Source organism: Sapajus apella, unplaced genomic scaffold, assembly GCF_009761245.1.
Source record: "Sapajus apella isolate SASKATOON/1434 unplaced genomic scaffold, GSC_monkey_1.0 scaffold47, whole genome shotgun sequence".
Lineage (NCBI taxonomy): Eukaryota > Metazoa > Chordata > Mammalia > Primates > Cebidae > Sapajus > Sapajus apella.
The window spans coordinates 17,262,416-17,284,045 of record NW_022436987.1 but is presented as its reverse complement, the minus strand read 5'-3'; the positions used below and the strand labels follow the sequence as shown (position 1 = coordinate 17,284,045).

The window sequence follows — 21,630 nt, the reverse complement described above, 5'->3', positions numbered from 1 at the left end:
TTTTGTAGCTGGGGTTACAGGAATGCACCACCATTCCCAGCTAATTTTTTTGTGTTTTTCCAGACGGTGTTTTGTCATGTTGCCCAGGCTGGTCTTGAACTCCTGAGATCAAGCAATCTGCCCACCTTGACCATTGCAAAGTGCTAAGATTACAGTCATGAGCCACCATGTCCAGCCCAGCTCTCAGCATTATTTTAAAGATGCTCAGGTAATTCCAGTGTACAGCAAAGTTTGGAAATCAATTAATTAATACCTTCACAGAGTTGCTTTTAAGATTAAGAAAATAGTAAGAGGAAGACATTGTATATTATATAACACTTTACGTAATCCTTTCAGTATTATGCAATACATAATCCTTTTATATATAAAATATATAAAAAGTAAATTCAGTGCTAACACACACACACGCACACACACACACACAAACACAAACCTTTTATTTTTTCTGACAGAGTTGCAGAAATGGATTAACAGTTGCTTTTCGTCTTAAGCTGTCTTCAACATTTTTATTTAATTTTATTATTTTTTTGAGACAGAGTCTTACTCTGTCACCTAGTCACCTAGGCTGGAGTGCAACAGCGTGATCTCTGCTCACTGCAACTCCTACTTCCTGGGTTCATGCAATTCTTCTGCCTTAGTCTCCTGAGTAGCTGGGATTACAGGCATGTGCGACAATGCTCAGCTAATTTTTTTTTTTTTTTTTTTTTTTGTAGAGACGGGGCTTCACCATGTTGGCCAGACTGGTCTCAAACTCCTGACCTCAAATGATCTGCTTCTCTCAGCCTCCCAAAATACTAGGATTACAGGCATGAACCACCACACCTGGTCAACATTATTTTAATATTTTTTTACATCTCTTTTCACTCTCTATTAAAAATTAAGTACACTCTCTCTTATTTTCTTTAAAAAAGGTTAAACACCATACTTTCATCAAATGTTTATAATAACTAGAAAAGAATATTCGAACTAATATGAAGAAAAGAAATCTGAGCAGTCAGAAAAATAATTTGTCCAAATTTACTTAGTTCAATGGGTACTACTTATTTAGAATAAATAAAAAATTACACTCCAGAAATTTTGTTCTAGTATTCTGCCAGAATATTTTTTAAAACAAGGATCTATTCAGTACATCTTTCTTGGCTGGATTTGTGCATTGCCTAATGACACAATTATTTCTCTGCTAAATTTTTAATCAGTACTTCAGATTCAGCAAGTTTATACACAATACTCTTTTAATACCATCATTTTTCATAAGCTTTAGTTCAATTAGATTCACCAAAAGGATTATGTAATTTATGTAATTAGGGTGCAAATAACATGTTATCTAATTAAAAAGAACCCTCTGTACTTTGATTTTAGTACATACCTTGATGTATCCATTCACAATAAATTTTTAAATTACATTCAATTTACAAGCAATTATAAATATAATCTACCAGCTAAGAGTGATTTTTGCACTGGGATCTTTTACCTTTGTGGGCTTATTAGCATCCATGCTCTCCTTAAATTTCTCCTGCACAGTTTCTGCAAGTTGACAGAGCAAGGCACCATTGTCCAACTTTTCCATAAAAGTTTCTGCTGTAATCTCCTTCCCTGAAATAACAAAAAGAAACATTATAAAAGGAAACTCAAATGTCAGATTCACACTAACTAACAAATTTGACATAATTTTATCACTAAAATTTCTATTCTAGCTGAGTTATGTATCTGGGACAGGAACTTACCAGAAATAGTCATTTCTTTGGAATTTTCTATCTTCCTTTGGTTGCAAGAATCTCAACATTTAATATTTTCATAACATAGTTCTAACTGCATAAAAGCTTTATTTCACATTAAAGGTGGCAAAGTGATATTCTGGGTGAAAGAGTTCCATCATTTAATTATCAGGGGGAATGAAAACTAACCAACAAAACTTAAAGAACCTGCTTTACCAGTGATTACACAATTTGGCCTCCATTATTCATTCCATTCTCATCCTCTGTGGCTCATTCAATTACTTTGATCCACAAGGCAGGACATCATGCAGGACAAGTATTTTTTGTTAGGTGTATGTACGACTACAAGAACACTGTAGATCTCTCTCTCTCTCTCTCTCTCTCTCTGTAGATCTCTCTCTCTCTCTCTCTCTCCATCTCTTTCCCTCCCTCTCTCTCCCTCTCTCCCTCTCTCTTCCTCTTTCTGCCTCTCTCTCTCTCTCTCTCTTTCTCTCAACAGGATTGTACTCTATCATCCAATCTGGAGTGCAGTGGCAGGATCAGAGCTCACTGCAGCTTCGAATTCCTGTGGCTCAAGTGATCCTCACTCTCAGCCTCACAAAGTACTGGCATTACAGTCATGCAATCTGGGGTGCACTTAGCCAGATTAATTTCTTTAATTTAAAAGAGAGTCATGTATGTATTTTTTAAAAACCTCCATTGGGAACTTTGATAACTTGACCAATGTGTAAAACCACATCTCTAAATTCTATTGAACTGTTTGTCCTGATTAAAATAATTACAGGTAGGCTTGGCGCAGTAGCTCAGGCCTGTAATCCCAGCATTTTGGAAGGCCGAGGTAGGTGAAATCTCTTTAGCTCATGAGTTACAGACCAGCCATGGGGCAACATGGTAAAATCTCATTTCTATAAAAATACAAAAAATTAGCTGAGCATGGTAGCATATTCTTGTAGTCCCAGCTACTCAAGAGGCTAAGGTAGGAGAGTGGCTTGAGCCCAGGAGTCCTGGCAGAGGCTGCAGTGAGCTGAGAATGTGCCACTGCACTTCTTTCTTATATACTCTTTCAAAACTTATCTTTCTCAAAGCTCTCTCCTTTTTTTTGGTTCCTATTGATCTAAGTTTCAGAATATTCCATTTTCCTGCCTTATGTTTCCATACATTATTAGTCAGAAGTCCTATAGGAGAGGGCTTCTGATTCAAGCTTCCGTGTATTTCTTATGCCATAACCTTAATAAAAATCTTCATGATGTAATACTTAGACCTCCAGCAACAAGAACAATGGCTATTTTTGTGTCCTCGACTTTTCTCTCCAATACATATCACGCCCCCTGCTAAAATTAATATTCCTAAACACCATCCTCACTGAGGCATTTTCAGATTGCCTTTATTGCATAGTTCCTAGTCTTCTCCTTTAACTGGAATATGAAAACTAAGCACTTTAACCCAATATCCAAAGGTCTCCCTGTATTCCTCTAATCTACCTTTCTCATCTAATATCCCTATACATTGCTCCATGATCTATCTATAGGCTGCCTTCCCCTTACAGATCTTTCTATTTCTGCTGCTATGCTTTTGTTCCCAGCATGGCCCCCAACTTCAGTGTCCTACATTTTACCTCCTTAGCCAAGTTCTACCTTTAATCAGAGTTCCAGAAAGAGATTTTCCCAGTATACATTGATCTCTTGTCTATATGTCATACTCATGAATATACTTACTCTGGCACTGATCAAACATATTCTATTGTTAGTAGTATGTTTTGTATGCAGTGTTTGTCTTCTTTAGTATGCTATAAACCTTGAGGTATATCTTTTAAAATTATTTTTTGTATCTCCTACAGAGGTAAGCATGTTATTCACATAGTAGTAATAACATGTAAATGTGCTCGGTGAGCATGTAAATGTACAAATGAAGAAATACAATGCTAGAAAACTTTGAGATAATATTGAATATTACTTTTGTGAAATACACTTAAAATCAAAAATATGAAAATGAAATTATTTTAAAGTTTTATACCAAGATGCTCAAGGCTCATCTTTTATCTTAAGAAACATGCATGTAGCTCAATTCCATAAACACTTAAAATAACTATAATCCAGCTGGGTGCGGTGGTTCACACCTGAAATCGCAGCACTTTGGGAGGCCTAGGCAGGTGTATCACCTGAGGTCAGGTATTCAAGACCAGCCTTGCTAACTTGGTGAAACCCCGTCTCTACTAAAAATTCAAAAATTAGCCAGGTGTGGTGGCGTGAGCCTATAATACCAGTTACTCAGGAGGCTGAGGCAGGAGAATGAATGGCTTGAACCGGGGAGGCAGAGGTTGCAGTGAGCAGAGATTGTGTCACTGCACTCCAACCTGGGTGATAGAATGAGAACCCCATCTCAAAAACAAATAAATAAATAAATAAAATCCAAGTGGAACAACAGATAAACTATTTAAGTTAAACTCACAATAGCTAACATATTTGGATTTCAAGAAACATCTGCTTAAAATAACTTTTTTGTTTCCATTTTGGGAGTCAGGGTAGGAAAAGAGTGAAAAAGAATTACTTTTCAAAAAATGTTAGTTTTCCCCTACTGGATAGTTCATATTTTAGCCCCCAATTAGGATAATGACTTCTGTAGGTGGAAAAACATCAGTAGCTCTATATATTCACCACACAGGTAGCCTGTGCAAAACTTTTATTTCAAAACTGTGTGCAGCTCAATTCAGAAATGAAAGTAGCATGTCCAAAATACAAAAAAAGCGAGCATAACAGAATTTGTATTGTGTATTCATCATATTGGCCTGCATTTACTAATAATAAATTTATTTCACAAAGTTACCAAAAGTAAATATTAGAAATACTTTTATTAATTATGATGTTATTTAAATAAGTTCAAATTTTAAGATAAAGATAAACTCTAAATTGTTGAATAATTTTTTTTTAATTACTTGCAAGATTTTCTACATTTGGAATAGAAACTTTATGTATAATTATTTCATTAAGTTCTATGGTAATCTGAATATTCCATTCATAATTTTAAGTAATAAAATGGTTATAATATACTTAAAAGAATGTATAAATCATAAAAAGAAAAAATATCTTTTATTAAAAAGCCATTAACAATTTATCAAAAGCGATGATTTTTACTTTTTATGCATTATATCTTTTTAGTTATCCTGTTTTTCATGAATACTTGAAAAAAGAATTTTCCATTGAACATCTGTATCCAATGAAAAATATATTAGGTGTCAGCTTTCAATTCTGTATATTTTATAGCTCGAAAGGTGAGTTTTCTTTGGCTAAAGCAGACTGTTACATACTTTATAGTTGAAATATACTGCCTCAAATGAAGAAAAAATACAAGTCTGAGACTTTTTAAAATAACTTCATATGTAACATATTTTCCTTCCAATGATTAAAAGTTATTAAATATATATTTTATGTATATTAATAAAATTTATTAAATATATATTTTATCACTATATGATTGTAAGATATCAGTTATAATCTTTATATGGGGATGATATATTATCTCATTCTTTATTACATTAATTTAAATATTATCAACAGTATTTTTTGCAAAAAACAACACAATATAAAAGTAGTTGAACTTAACTATGGCAAATCTTAAGAACATGCTGTGTAGAAATAATTAAAATTTCTCAAGTAAAAGTCATAGAAAGGTAACTATCTCTGTTAAACAGAGTCATATCTTCTTTAGTTTAAATTGTGCACCTGGTTTAACACATCAGACTACTGGAAGCAGTGTGATTTTAGCACCAGACAATTGTTTTTTTTCCCCAACCCCATCATTTCATTGTGGTTGGTGATGTTAGTAAAGAAAGAACAATAAATGGATACAATTAAATCATGTTAAAGTCCTGACCAGCACTGGTTCATAAAGACAATTGGATTGAATATTAATCTAGAGTATCCTAGTCAAGAAGTCACAGCTTGGCTTCCTGAGTTTATAATTTCGAACTTTGATCTTCACATGATTACTTTAGTCATGAATGACAACTTGCCAGTAGATCAAAATCAGGAAATTTGATTAAATATTGTGGCTAGTCACTTCCTGTTAAAACATTAGAGCTCAATGGTAGGAAATAAACATCTGCCTGAAATCTTTTGCCAGGCAACTATAATCAACATGCATACTCAAATACATCAGTGTATTCCTCCCAGAAATACGTTTGCCATAACTTTAGATTTACGTATCAGTCTATAAAGGGTTTTAGACTGGGGCTACCTGGAAAAAATAATTTATTTGATCTTCTAAGTTGTTGAGAAAGAATGTTTTCCTCCCAATAAATTAGTAGTATTGAATTTCTAAAGAACTCAAATAATTATATTTAACAGTTGAGTTCTGATTATATGCCAAGTACTGTTCTAAGCATTTTCTATGTATTCATGTATTCAATCTTCTCAAGAAAACTGTGAAGTGGCTGCTACTATTATATCCATCTTACAGATAATGAAACTGAGATGTGTAGATTAAGTAACTTGCCTCAGGTCACATGATTAGTGGGTAGAGGAAGTTGGCTTTTTGGCAATTTAGGTTCAGAGTGGCTTTTGGCCACAATGCCTGATTACTTAAATATTTGCTGAATATACAAATGACTATTTTCTATGACAATGCATCCTCCCTCTATGTAGCTGTCTTTATCTATGTAGAAACACCACAGAAACCTCTTTAGAAAAAAAAAATCAGCTGGGGGTTGAAGATTGTGGTGTTGAAAAATGAATAGCAATCCATCTTGTAGATTGAAGAATGGCTAACAATATCATTCAGGCAAGTTCTAGTATTTGGCATGACTCATTGTAGAAGAAAGTTGGTATATTTTTAATCCCTAAAGATGATCCAGTTACTATCAAATTCTATTTTCATCCCCACTGTACCTCTCAATACAAATATATTTTTTCTAACTGAAGAATTCAAAGTGGTTCATATGTTCTCTTTAACCAAAATTATTCAGTATTTTGAGACTAAAGATTCAAGGTTGCGAGCTAGGAAACGGTTCATTATATGAAAAATCCCTAGACCAGCACCTGCTTCATACTGATTTTCAAGTGTCTACCCTGCATTTATATCAAAAAAGATAAATCTGGTTCTGTTACACAAGTCACATACAAAATTAGAATAACTGCTCTGACAGATGTCAACTTGTGAACATGAAGTTGATTCTATAAACTGTTGAACTAACACAACATCCCACCTGTCCTAAAGAATTTTTATTGACTGTACCAAGAATATGCGAACCCTGCAGAATAAATATCTGGTAAAAGGACTTGAAGAAAAAAGAAAAGCAAGCTGTTCTGTATTTGACAGCAGCAACTCTAATAAATAGTTGCTTAAATTTTTAATGCTGAAAATGTTATGCTTTTTAAGAATAACTGAAAAAAATAAAATGTTATATATTGCTCATATTAAGTAGAAAAGAACCGCATTTTTTATATGCAGAAAGGTCAGAGAAAGAGTAAATCACCATGACATCAACTGTCAATGCATTTTCTAAATATTAGTAATATCAATTCAGCACAATTTGATTTTTAATATATCTGATGATTTACTCAAAGACCCTGCATTATCCAGCACATATGCCTATATCCTAAAGATCTACAATCTTTAAGAACAATGCTAATTTATTTGATGTTTAACAACTATACTCCTATCTTTAATATGTAATCACAAGTAGTTTATACAGCAATATTAGACAAATATTAATTGAAAATAAAGGTAGGCTATAAGTTTCAATTAAATATACATGTGAAATAGATAATTTGAGAACACTTATTTTAGTATATAATCAAAGTCAAGCCAATAATAACCTTAAAAGTTCATCAATAATTATAAAAGTAGTAGAATATGCCCAATGTATTTGAAAAATGGGTGGTTGCTATAATCCAGGACTGTTAATTTAACAACATGATGTTTCCTCACAATGACAATTAAAAATTTCCCCAATATTTATTTACATATGCATTTCATGTTCTAATATACTCTAAGGGCATAGTTAAATAACAAATTCTCAATAGTTGGTTCTCAAAAATAAAAAACAGAAGATCTAAAATAAAAATGAAATGTGTATATTTAAGGTATAATAGACAGCAATGGCTAAATAAACTTTTTATAAAGAAAGACAATGAGATCTTCATGACTGCTTTGCTGTCTTTTTTGAATGTTGATCACAAAACTGCTCTGGGGTGCCACCCATTATTCAAAAACATAGTAGGACTACAAAGAGTATTTTCTACAAGATCAGTAGATATATCTAATGATATGTAAATACTCAGTAAATATTACATGATAATATTTTCATTAATCAGAATGTGCTACCCCCTTGACAAAGCCCAACTACTACAAACCACTTATTCACCTTAAGTAGTTAACATCACAAGATGGCTTGTATTCTATATTCCAATATATAAATTTCAGCTAGCTTAAAAGTTTACAGTTGATGCTTTAACCCTATGCCTAGGAATTTCAAATGGTATTTATTATTATTATTAAGTATATTATCTGGAAATGACAGTATAATATCTACATATGTTACAAGAATATGAACATTGGTTTATGAACCAATGAAATCACTTTCTTCTCTATCAAATCATTTTTAATCCATAAAAATATCAGAATATAAATGGAGTATTCTTTAAGGAACTATATTTTTAATAGTCTGTATGTAGGATCAGAAATATCTGAATTTAGAATATCATTAATTCTAACAGAATTCTAATAGAATATCAATAATTCTCCTTTTGAAAAACATAAAAGAAAAAAATACATTTTAGACAAACACACTAGAAATAAGCAGAAAATCTTTCCACAAGAAAACTCTAATAGCACAAGTGCAAAACCTAATTAAAAGCTTTAATTTAATATGCAAATTTCTACCTCACCTAGGAATTCAGAGGAGATATATCAATTCTGAAGCTACTTTCAAGACTTACTATCTTTTTACTCTTTTTTTATCTCCTTCAAGTAGATAAAAAGCAAGATTTCAAAAAGAGCTGCATAATAAAAGTCTGCAAATATTTCTGAAGTGTAAAATAGTCAATAATAAATAATTTTAAAATTTACTTTAATTGCTCCATTTCCAAAGTATGTGAATACTAAATATACTTAAGTGTAAGAAAGATATCTTCTAACATGAGATATAAATTTATTATTTCCCTCCTTGTTATCACCATTCTAGTACACAATGCATTTTTCTATCTCCAAATGTTTTATCACTTTTTAATAATCTCAAGTTGTTAGCTACTTTTTAAATTGCCATGAGGGTATTGACTTCAAGTCTATTATCTACCTACTTTGTAGGAACTGAAGTCCATTCTAAGGTTATACGTTACTGTATCTTGAGATTCTTTTAGAATTCCTTTTCTGAGAAAATTTCACGAGCCATCAATTGCTTTTGTGTTATAACTACTAAGAAATTCTTAATTTTTTAAAAAAGTCATTCATTTATATAAATCTTCTTATTTATGTATATTGACGACTCTCTCAACTGCCCCAAGCTGGATCTTAGGAGTTGGATTTCCTGAAAGCTTAGGCTTTTGGATCTGGAAAGGACATTAGAGATCATCTACTTCAACTCCTTTATTTTATGGTTGAGGACACTGAGCCCAGGAAAGATAGCTGAGTGACTTTGGGCAAGTTTCCTACCAAGTAGCAGAGCCAGAACCAGAAGCCAGGTCTCCTGATGCCCAGTTAGGAGCCAGGTCTCCTGACTTTTAATCCAAGGATCTTTCCATTACACACACTGACTCTCTATTCTTTGAGGCTGTCTTGGGCTGCTCACACTGATCAACCTGCCCTGTAAATGACTGCACTCACTAAATAAAATGCCTTTGATGACAAGTCATAGGGCATTATAGCATACCTGTATAAGCAGGCTATACTTTAATTAATCACACTTTTCCTCTGTTTAGAACATCTCAATGGCTTCTCATGATCATACTGTATAAGCTTCTTAATATGATCTTCAAATATATGATCTATCCTGAACATGCCTCATGAAACTCTCTTCCTCTTTCTTTTCTGTTGAAACTAGACTTGCTTCATTTCTTGCAATGTACCTAACTCCTTCCTACATCAACATATGTTCTTCCCTCCCTGCAAAGGCTCTTATCCCATGTTTGGTCTGACTAGCTAATAATCTACACTTCTCAGTTTAAATATATGTTCCCATAAAAAAAATAATAAATACAAAAGCCATGCACAAGCCCAGAGCCATGCAGAGCAAGCAAAACCCTGATAAAATGTGCTAAACCCCTGCCAAACCCAAGCCCACTGATCCACCTCATTTTACATTTTAATTGCAACCTGTGTCTTTTACTATGTATAACAAGTAATAGGTTATATATTCGATTAATTATTTACTTTTTTTTTTTTTTTTTTTTGCTAATCTACTCTCAGTTTTGTCAGAAGAGGTAATACGTCTATTCCTAATCACTATCCTCCAGTACCTAGATGACTGTCTGGAACACAACAATCATAATAGTTATTTATGGCTTGATTATATGCCAGACCTTCTTCTAAAGGTTATTATCTCATTCCAACTTCCAACAATCCCATAAAGTTGATTTTATTATAGTATTTATTTTACAGATTATATAACCAAGGCACAGTGCAATAAGAAATTTGCCCAGTATCACACAATAAGTGGTAAAACCAGTATTTGAATTGAAGTATTTTTATCCCAGAGTCCTTTTTTTTTCACCAATGCCTGTGCTGAGGCACACTCAAAAGTTTGTTAAAAACAATGAACGAATTTATGCACAAAATCAAATTACGTTTCACTGAATTATATAAGTGGAATAATAATAACAACAAGAAGATAGTGTTTACTGTGGCCAGACACTGTTCTATTTACTATACATATGTTAATCATTCACTCCCACAGCAGCCCTACAAAGTAGTTACCACTGTTATTACCACTGTACAGATGAGGAAAATGAGGCACAGACAGGTAAGTAATTTGCCCAAGATCACACTGCTAGCAAGTGGCAGAGCCGGGGTTGAAACACAGGTAGTCTATTTCCAGAGCCTATGTTCTTAACTTTTGTTCTATTTGTGATTGTCCATATCTGAAAACTGATAGCTCAAATTTAATAATTAATTACTAACAGAGCAATCATTAGTGAACCCCAAAAAGACAAAAGAGAGAGAAAAATCCATCTGTTTAGGCTTAAATAACTCCCTCTCCTTAGTGGAGATAAAATTTATCCTCTGCATGAATGAATTACTAAAAGGTGTAGCCCCTTCTGGTTGAGACAGTCTATAGTAGTATGCAGGGTCTTCTGGGGAGTGTCTTCTTTTTTTTCTAGCATCACTATCTGTTGGTGCAGGGTACAATTTGCATACCCATATTCAGTAACCTTGGTTAGACTACAGAATTGCCAAAATTGTGTGTGCACTATGAAGAAAAAAGAAACATAGGATAAAGAAATCCTAGGATAAAGACTAAAAAATAAATAAAAGCAAAAGCCATGCACACGTCTAGAGACACGGAGAGCAAGCAAAATCCTGATAAAATGTGCTAATCCCCTGCCAAACCTTGCTAAAATTTCAGATGAACAGGGTGCACCTTACTGAGCTCTTCAGTTTCATTAATTACAAAGTGAGAATAACAATTCTTACCTTGACAGATACCTTAAATAATAAAATAGTGTTGATTAAATCCCCCCTGAAAATGATAAAGCTGCATACAAGTTCTATGTTTACTCAATGCTCAAATCTTATATCTTATCAAATTTACAGGGATTTTTTTCTCACATTTAAATTTAATTCATTAACTGTAAAAAACTTAGTAGAAATAGTGTTGCTATATATGATAATCCTTTAAACATGTGATTCCATTTTCATATAGTTGAAATTTAATCCTGTGAATATGAAAGCACAAGAGAAACAAAAGGAAAGGCAGCTTTACCAGGAGGTAGCACGAGGTCAGCTAAAGTACTCTTAGACTAGACCTTAAAAACAAAAGCAAATGGAAAAGAAAAATTTTAGTTCGAGTTTGGATGACTGTAGTCAGCTCATTTGGAAAAAAGATACATAATTTTGTTCCTGAGTTTGGGTATTCAGCATTTTAGAAGGTGTGTTGTAAAAGTAGGGCAAAGAAATCCAGATTTAGAAGGCAGATTTTACAGACACTGTAGCCTGTGTACAATGTCAAAAGAATAGGTCAAATCGATCAGCGGCATGAAAGAAAAGCCAAAAATAAATCAGACCAGCATATAGATAAAATAAGCAATCTGACCACATATTTCCACATTTCAATGAATCATACTGGAATTACTAAGCACAGTTACTGTGAGAGACACTGGGAAATTCATCTAAATTTTCCACCTGTTTCACGTTTCCCAGATGCAAAAGCCAAATAATAGAAGTCTTTCTTTCCAAGGTACTATCACATGCTTAGGTGAAGGACACTACAGGAGGAAAAATAAAACAAAAACTGTTATCTTTGCTCACAAAATGAGATCTTATAACCTTACCTAATAGATTGGTTAACCATAAGGCCAGATCTTCTTTCATTGGTAGCAAATTAGCTTCATGTCTGCTGGCTAGCCATTGGCTATACTGATGCATATCAGAGAGGCCAGGTCCACTGCGTACCTTTGGGCTCAGAGCAGAGCACATTATTTATCCACTTGTAATACCTGTTTTGGAAACAAAAGAAATTGCTTTTTATACAGATTTCTCTCATTAAAATGTTGTCATCATGACATTATAATGAAGTGGATCCATGGGTTTTTTGATGACAGTTTAGTTTATTAATTATTAAACCCCACGAAACACTATTTGCTTTATCTGTACTGGCCCTCTCACTTTTGGCCAACCACTTGGTAGGAAAACAGCAGCAATCAAAGGTCAAATAGAAAATCAAACAAAAATCTCCACGCTTGTATGAAATGATATACTTGGAAAGAGCCAGCTTTTAGGCAAGAAATTCCGCTTACCGTGGAAACACAAGGAAAAGTTAAAATGTTAGTATCCAATTTGTTAACTCCCATTGTTTGGGCTATTATTTAAAACCATATATTTTCACAGAATTTTATGACTGAACACTAGCAGTGACAGCATTTGTACAACTCACTGTAAACAAATGATCATTACCCTTAATAATACTGCCTAAAAGGTTACGCAAAGCACTTTTTTGGGGGGGAGATGGCCAAGCAATCATGAACTCACAATTTAGAGAACTGGGTGAGGATCAGGGGAGGCGGTACATGCAAAGAGTCTCTACTACACTTCTCCCTTGCAGTCAAAGAAAACAAAAAACAGAGGATAAGTGACTTCACTAAGATCATACAGCTAGGTCATGACAGAACTAGGCTTGAACCTGAGTTTTCATACTCCCAAGACCACTACTCTTTCTGTAATGACACATTTTTACAAAATGGAATGGTCAATAACCCATATTGATAATAACCCAAGAACTGCACCATAATTTTAACAAATGCTGCCAGAGGTGTTTGTTTGTTCTCTGCTATTCCTACAATCACTGTTTCTCTTTCTTTTTATTTTTCCACTTTATTTGTTTTACATACTGGGTTTTCTTAGAAATTATCTTTAGAGTAGAAATATTTAAATATCTTCTGACATCTATAAAAACAAGAGATGCTTTCATTTACCTGATCATCTTGTGAGTAGTGCAATCCCCTATTTGGTAGAAAAGGTATTTGAATATACAATTGGCCTTGAATATAGCACTTTTGTTTGTTTGTTTTACATTTTTTAGTAGAGTCGGGGTCTTGTTATGTTGGCCAGGCTGGTCTTGAAGTCCTGACTCAAGTGATCCAACTGCCTCGGCCTCCCCATATGCTGGGATTACAGGCATGAGCCACCGTGCCAGGACAGAATATAGCACTTTTTTATGCATTATTTAGAGGATGTAAGACTACATAAGATCTAATGAAGCAGCTAATAGTCATAATGTTTAAAAACATGTAAGATTCCACTCTTTACATAAATATGCTTATGAAATAACCAGATGCTTATTACCATATAACAATGAAAATGAAAATATTTGCAACAGGTAAGAAGTAATATTTATGGGGTTTTCAGCGATATTCCAATATTGATGGCATTTTAAAGTTTCCAATAAATTATATATTCTCCTTTTGGTTTTATTATTTGAAAGTCTATATACTATTCCTTTCCAGGTAACCCCAAACTCAAATTCACTTAGTGTAAGTTAATTTCTTTTAAATATTGCTTTTGAAAAAAAATAAGACATGGGTGTTTAGAAAAATGCAAAATATGAGCATCTCCTAAATATTTTGCTGTAGTTTTAGAAAAGACTTGGGATTATGAATAAGTACCTAAAAACTATCATAAATACACAATTTAAAAGCACAATTCCATTTCTAATTAAATTACTCTCTTGAGTAATTTTTTTAAAAAACATTACCATAAATTTGCTCCAAAAACATCTTACATATATCTATCTAAAGTCAACCATTGTAAATGTGACTGCTTTTAATACACTTTGTCATATGCTATTAGACTGTCATTATGGGAATCAGAATATCACCATTGTTTATTATTTCATAGTTAATAATGACATTGCCCATATAAAGTCCTAAAGTTTTCTCCAAATTCTGTGATTAAATGCCAAAAATCTAAAGCATATTTTGCTCCATTTAAAAAAATATGTCTAGTCCCAGAAAAGCAAAACATTTCCTTGTAGCTAAGATTCCTACATGCCAGTTAGCCTCAGAAGCATTTAAGTAACAATACATATAAGCATATGATTCATATATTTAGATAACTAATTGAAATCTTAAAAGGGTTACCTCTAAAATGCCTTTCTTCTCAAGACACAATCTCTCCCACTACTTTCCTGAAAGTGAGATGTGGCAGTTCAGTAACTTTACCTACACCCTATTATGTGCTCTGCAACTTCCATTTAAGCATCAGAGTCCTATTTTGCTCTATAAAAGCAAGAAGACACCTCAGATTCTTAAGCTCATTGTCCAGCAAAGAATTCATCAAGGGATAGTTTACAGTAAGCCTAATGGCATGTAACAATTTCAATGAGCCAGGACACAATCCTTTCCCTTAAAACTTCTAAACAGTGAAGTTTTTATTTTCCTTGACAGTGGCACATTTATTTCTCATGTACTCTGTCCTGTGTTTTGCCAGAAAAGTAACTCAAACTGAATTATAATAATTAGAGATGAACATTAAGTAAAAACAATAAAAATAATTAAGCAACTTTTATTTTGCTACTTTGTCTATAGTCAAAACTTTAGTGGCCAGAAGAAAGCAAAAAACAGTTACATGTTCCCAGGAGACAGAGGTGAGAGAAGGAAGGCTTAGTAATTAACATGCAATAGAAGTTAAACAATTACACATATGTCAAATATGTAGTAACCTAAAGCCACTGTCATAGATAAGGACTCTTCTGTTTAAGTCCCTTCTGAAAAGAATTGGGATTCTCAATCCAATTTCTCCTGATCCTTTTTTCACATTTCAAATCACTACCAAACTTAGCATGACTCAACGGTTTGGCTGAAAGTCAATACCTGGACGTCTTGGATTTAGATTTGGCTAATCCATGAATATGAAACATGAAAATGGATTCAGCTAGCATGATCAAAATTTGGAGTATGGAGAATTTACCCCATGGTGAAGTAGTTTCTAATTAAAAGTATTATATTGTGGTGAAGAAAGGTTAAATTAATTTATATTACTCACATAAAAAGATCACTATGGAATTTTACCCTTCTTATAACTTTTTAAAGAAATATTTAGTCAATATGGATCAGCTGAATTACATCATAAATAACAAGCTACACAAAAAGATAAATTTCAGTTCTTTTAAGTTCATTCAAAAGTTTTCAAAACCTCAAGAGATGCCAAGGGGTAACATTTAAAGGTGGGAAATAAAGCGATTGACGATCCACCAGACTTGAAGAAAACAGTGAGGTTAGGGAGAAAGAAAATCTTTTTTGTATAACATATCTAAACACTGAGTGATGTTTCCAAAAAGTATATATAGTACAAGTATTTAAAAAGCTTGATAAGTAACTTTGGTAAGTATTAAAGTCAATCACTTTAAAAAGAGGAGTAAGGACTCAAATACTTCTATGGCTCCTCCAAGCTTTCTGGGTCTACCTAAAATGTATAACCAACCCTTAAGACTAGAAATTCAGAAAAATAAAACTTAAAGAGAAAAACATGCAGAAACTTAATACAAAATCCTTCAAAGACTGTGTGTGTATATATTTTTTCTTTCTTTCCATAGTAGAAGTGATTCTGGAATAACAATTATGAATACGAAGAGACTTGAAATAGCCCAGGAGAAGAAGAAAAAATTAATGACTTTGTAAGTAAAATATCACATGTTTAAAGACTGTCTAGCTTCTTGTCCCAGAATCCCAGCTGAAGACTTCATAATTTGGACTGTGAAGAAAAAGTATTCTTCCATGCCACCTAGAGGTGTGCTTTGATTATGACCAAAGTGATTTCTGGCTTATCTCTAGAATTTGCTGGCATGTTAGAGAAAATGCATTGCGATATTACATAGAAAAGAAACTGGAAAGACAAAATAAAAATAATAAAATAATAAATATTACATCACTTCTGTCTGCTATGAGATTTAGAAGTCTGAATAATGGATAGAATATTGGAACTGGAATCAGAAGACCAGGGTCAAATAATAGCTCCACTACCTAGCCATTTAATAGCTATGCTAGTCTAGCCATATGAATTTTTCTCTTTGTACCTGTATTTACTGCTATATACAAGGGAGGCTGAAACCTTAAAGATAATTGTGAGGATTATATATGTGTGCCAATGCTTGGCATATATTTAATATTCAACACATTTGATATTAGCAAAATCTAAATGATCACCATCAGAAATGTGCCAAAATAATACTTCTATTGACTTAACCCAAAAAGAAAAGCAATTCTGTGACAAAACAGGAATATTTTATAGAACTCTAAATCATTTAAAAAAGACAAAGGACAAGGAGGAGAACAGAAAAATGTATTAATAATACAATAAACAATGGATTATTCCAAGTTTTCTTCATATTGAAAAGAATGCTGCCCTAAGATGATGATTAATCAGTTAAGAGGGAAATGCTGTATCTCTCAAAGTAAGTATGAGAGGTTATCACTACCACCCCTCCCCCCATGTACACACACAGACTCAGCTGTTCCCTTTAAAACAACGAATCCTAATCAACCCACAGTCAAAGGTCTCATCCCTAAAGGTAATCTTTGCTTTCATCTGCAGCATTGGTCCTCACATCTATTCAGTTTAATGTGTTACAGGTGTCAATCAGTTAATCACATTACCTTTTAAATTAAAAACAAACAGTGCTCCAAACTGAATATCCTTCCAAAATCTGGAAAGAGAAAATGCCAATTGTCTAGCTGGGCTCAAAGAATAAACCACCAGGGAATTTCTAGATGTCTTCTTCATCGTTATGAGTTCTTTACTCTTTTGTGATTCATTTTGGCTCATTAATATTATCTCACAAAATGTACATTTTCAACCAATGTCATGAATGCAAAATCTTACTCTAAAGGTCTAATCAGAAAATAAAGTCCATAATTTCATCAGAAAGGCAATTTCAGATCTCGTAATGGGACCTCCACTTCAGGCTCAGTAGCGCAACTTATCCACAAATTGAAAAGGACCAAACATGAAGCAAAATGACACTTAATGGTATTTTATCATAATAAAAATTTTTAAATTCAAAGGAACCTTAGAAGAACTATATATTCAAACTCCCCATTATTAATAAGGGGTCGGTAGCCTAAGAGGATATTTTGGCCATGGTAAAAGACTGTTTTTTCATAATCATTAAAAATATCTCACTCAGCTTTTGTGATTCTTAATTTTGTGTAGTGCTGACTCTCTTTTAGAGATCTCTTTCTTATCCCACAGTCCTATCTTGATTTGTCTTGAGTGAAATGATGGTAGAGTTACAAATAACAATTTCTTCTCAAGTCATGATAAAAACAAAAACAAAAACAAACAAAAAAACCTAAGACTGAGTGGGGATTGATTTTCTATATTTTCATGTCATTAGGGATGTTGTAAAGTTTTCTTTAAGAAATCATGCCAAACCATCCTTCCAAACAATTTAGCATAGGTTTTTAAACCCCTAACAGATTAGCTTGGAACATAATTAAAATAGAAAACCATCTGACAGTCAGTAACAATATTAACAATTAGAATATTTAAGGGCTTACATCAAAATTTTATCTAAGTTGATTAGGTAAACCTCAATTCATGAGAAAATTCTTTTCTGTTGTTTTAATGTAAAGATTTCTGTTTTACTTTATGCAGTAAATGTATAATGTAGTTAAGAACTAGCAGAGTTATACATTCTGTGGCAATATATATACATATATGAGATGGTCTCACATAAGGAAGATTTGCAAAATTTTAATTGTATTGATCCTGAAAACATTTAATACAGAAAATTACACAAGCCTCTTACTTAATTTTGACAACAGATTATTTTCTACTTTTACTCCAGTTCATTTCTCTAGACAAAAAAAACATTGCGTGGAAACCTTCCTAATTGCTCAGGTTTAAAGAAGCAGTTGGATCCTGTTTGAACCTTAATATCAAAACCACAGAGATACCAAACCAACCTTACAACATATCCTGCAGTTTCAAACAAAAGTCTCTCTGTCAGCAGCTATAGCCGCATCATGCCTTTTCAACCAAGGGAACTTTTAATTTTCCAAAGTTTCCCTGAGTCTTCAATGCAGACTTCCAGTCTTGAAGCAAGATTTTTAAATAACACACAACATACTTACAGTTACTATAAGATCAGATATTTCACCATACTCGAAAGTTTAAGGTTTAACTGAAGTTTCTAGCCAAGATGCTAGAAAATTCCAGGGCAATCACATGACCTTTTGCACCAGTTGAAATAATGTTTGTCATGTGAACTTATTTCCTAGTAAAGCACAGTCCATAACACCACAGTATAGTGTTTAACAATGAAGTAATGAAATAAACCCAAACTTTAGTAGCATACCAGCTGAAATCCAAGCTACCTTTTTCCATGTAACAGGCCATTTAGGTAGCCCCATGCAGTCTCCAGTGTGCGTTGCAAAGGCACACTGTCCCATGCCTCATCCATCTGTCCCTTACCTTCTCTTAGGCAGTCAAAACCCAGACACCCATATTGGAGAGGACCACCACCTTCACCGCAGTTAGAGGAAAGCATTCCTTGAGGAGCAGTTCATTGATTAATATCAAAGACAGGCTGGGCAAATCAGACCCAGCTGTAGCTAATCAGTGTCCACACTGCTAAGAGTTTGGGGTAAAGAAGCAATGAACACAGGGCTTGCTCTGCCTTGCCTCTGTGAATCTCAGGGGACAGGTGAGGAGGAAAGGTGGACTTCCTCTGCCCGGCTCGTACATTCAACCTGTCTGAGCCTTTATTTTAATACTAGGATGTCAAATGGGTGTTCCTGTGCACATGCAGATCTTATTTCCTTAGCATAAGATCTCCCATACACAATTTATCTAACTTTGTTTGAGAGGTTTGGAGGAGATAATAAGAATAGAGTTTTGCAAACTCTTCACTGTAAGATCACGGCGGTGAGAGGATGAAGATGAAGAAGGCTGGAGAAGGTAAAGCCTTGCGATTTCAAAAAGGTTAACTGGGAATAGAATAACCCTCCCCCAATCTCAATTGTTTTTGGAATGTAGAAACAATCTGTTAACCCTTGCTTTTGCTCCCTCTTCGTTCAAGACAATGGAAACTTCTTCGAAAGCCTGGGCTAAGTTAATGGTAATTTAGCATACTGAGCTGACAAAATTTAACTTTGCCAGTATAAATAAAGTCTTCAAAGCAAAATTGTCTCCTTTGTTCCCCAAACAATTTCAGAGTCCACTCTCAACTTTGGACTGAACAAAAAGAATGATACCATGCAAAGTCTTCCCAAAGTATGCTGATATATATCGGCTAGCGTTTGTTTATTCACATAAAACTCAATTTCATCAAACTCATCAGACACAAACAGTGAGTATCACCCCAGATCACACATGTGGCGCTCTTTCCTCCCATTCTGGCCTCAAAGATTCAAGTAAAACATTTAGGACCCGTCCATTAAGACCATTCTGGCTCCATCCCACCCCCCATAACAGACAATGCTGAACATGAATTAGAGATACCCTTGTGCACGAATGCATATGTGTGCATTTATAATCGATGTGTTCATTAAAAATCCTCACTCTGTCCCTGGTTGGCAGAGCTAACCCAACGGGCTTACGTGCTGCAGTCATCTGGGGTGTTCCACAAAAGGGACAAGGAACACATGGTTGTTTCCAGGGAATCAGAAAGTCACCCACTGCAGTGAATACCCACTCTTAGAGACAGCCTGTCCAACTGTCCGTGGCTCCTCACTCTTCCCCTCCTCGTTCCTGAGGTTATTTTTTAATGACCTCTCCCCTCCCCCGCCGCCCCCGGTGCAGTAGACAGGCAGGGGCTCCCGTGAGCCCCGGCTGCAGAGCACGCGCGCTGCGGCGGCGTTGGCGCAGAGCTGGGCCAGCCAGTCATGCTCACCCCCGCGTCCTGAGCTGGGCTACTGGCGGCTCTCAGAGGCGCTTGGGCTCCGGGCTGGGCTCCTGCAGCTTCTCGAGGCCGGCCCCCTCCAGGCGCAGGTCCTGCAGCAGCCGCTCCCCGCACCCCACCAGCCTGGCGGCAGCGGCAGCAGCTACAGCCGCACTAACCCTCTTCATACTTCTCTGATGGCTCTTTTTAGTGCTGTTTGGGAAAACGATTTTTTCTCCCTGCCAGAAACAGATTTCCTACATTTCATCAGTCCTCATAGACCGAGCGGAAGTAAAATGCTTACTTTTTCTGGTGGACAGCAAATGCAATTGACACCGATTTACCCTTCAAACGGGGAGAGATTGTATTACAAGTCCTTGGCAGCAATTCCGAGGTTGGGGCCAAGCTCCAGCCCCCTCCTTGTCCCCTAAACACTAACCTAAGAGGGAAAAGGTGGGGGGTGGGGAGGGGATCATATTTAACTCTAGAGTTTTAACAGAGTCAATGGCTTTAGCACAATATTAAAATTGGGTGTTGGAAAAGTTTTTGCTTTCCTGGCCAGTGATTTTGCAGACGGAGGCACGAGCTTTCCAGTAACTTCGGCCCCTCTTCATTCCAAATTGAACATTGTGATGTCTTAAAATTCTCTTTAAATATCAGATTTTTAGAAGAGGCTGCACTCAAGGCTGTTTTTGCTTTACAAAAGGAAATACAATTCCCCCCTTCCTTCCATCAGCCTCAGCTCAGCGTTATGTTGAATGCCAGAGACAATTTTCTCCAACTGTTGTTTATTAGTACGTGTATCGTGAGATGAAAAGTCTTCCATGAAGTGGACAGATGTTTAAGTGTCTGATTCACCTCTAATGCGCGGAGGCTGCTTGCTGAGTGTACTAATCGCCACAGGTTACCACCTCCCATGGAGCATAGATAAAACATTACACCTTTTATTTTGTTTTGTTCTCATGTTCATCAGTTTCATGTATATTGCCATCCAATGTTTACAGTGGCAATGGCACAAGTATTCTGATCCTTGCTTGGATACCATTTTTTAAATGATGAGTTACCTACTCCTGCTCCCAAATAGAAACTACCAATAGCTAAATGATATGGATAATTTTAGATATAATTGAAAAAAATTATTCACATTTCACATTTATTATTGCTATTATCTGGCAGAAACTGCATCAGTTATTTGCTTCTAGTGGCAATATATATAATAAAGAAGAAGAGAAAACAGATTGAAAAGTTTGGAGTCATTGAACTCCAATCTTTTTTTAGTTCAATTTGCTTTTGAAGCTATCATCTCCACATTCCTCCTTAGCTTTCTAAAAGACGGAAGAAATAGTGATTCTTAATTTTAAGGAGAAACAGCATTTTTAAAAGGTCTAC

At 34.7% G+C, this 21,630-nt stretch overlaps 1 protein-coding gene across 6 annotated transcripts in view; it reads right to left on the bottom strand.

The window, feature by feature from the left end:
* GAS2 (growth arrest specific 2) overlaps positions 1–20,630 on the bottom strand; it is a 138,722-nt gene extending 118,092 nt beyond the window's left edge. For 2 of the 6 annotated variants that reach the window (XM_032240998.1, XM_032241001.1), the window contains exons 1-3: positions 20,254–20,537; positions 12,197–12,361; positions 1,472–1,593 (exon numbers count right to left, since the gene is read on the bottom strand). In XM_032240998.1, coding sequence (XP_032096889.1) covers positions 1,472–1,593; positions 12,197–12,341 — 267 coding nt within the window. In that variant the 5' untranslated portion in view covers positions 12,342–12,361; positions 20,254–20,537. The other 4 variants (XM_032240997.1, XM_032241000.1, XM_032240999.1 and 1 more) reach the window with 3 other exon arrangements.
* Positions 20,631–21,630: the final 1,000 nt, after the last annotated feature.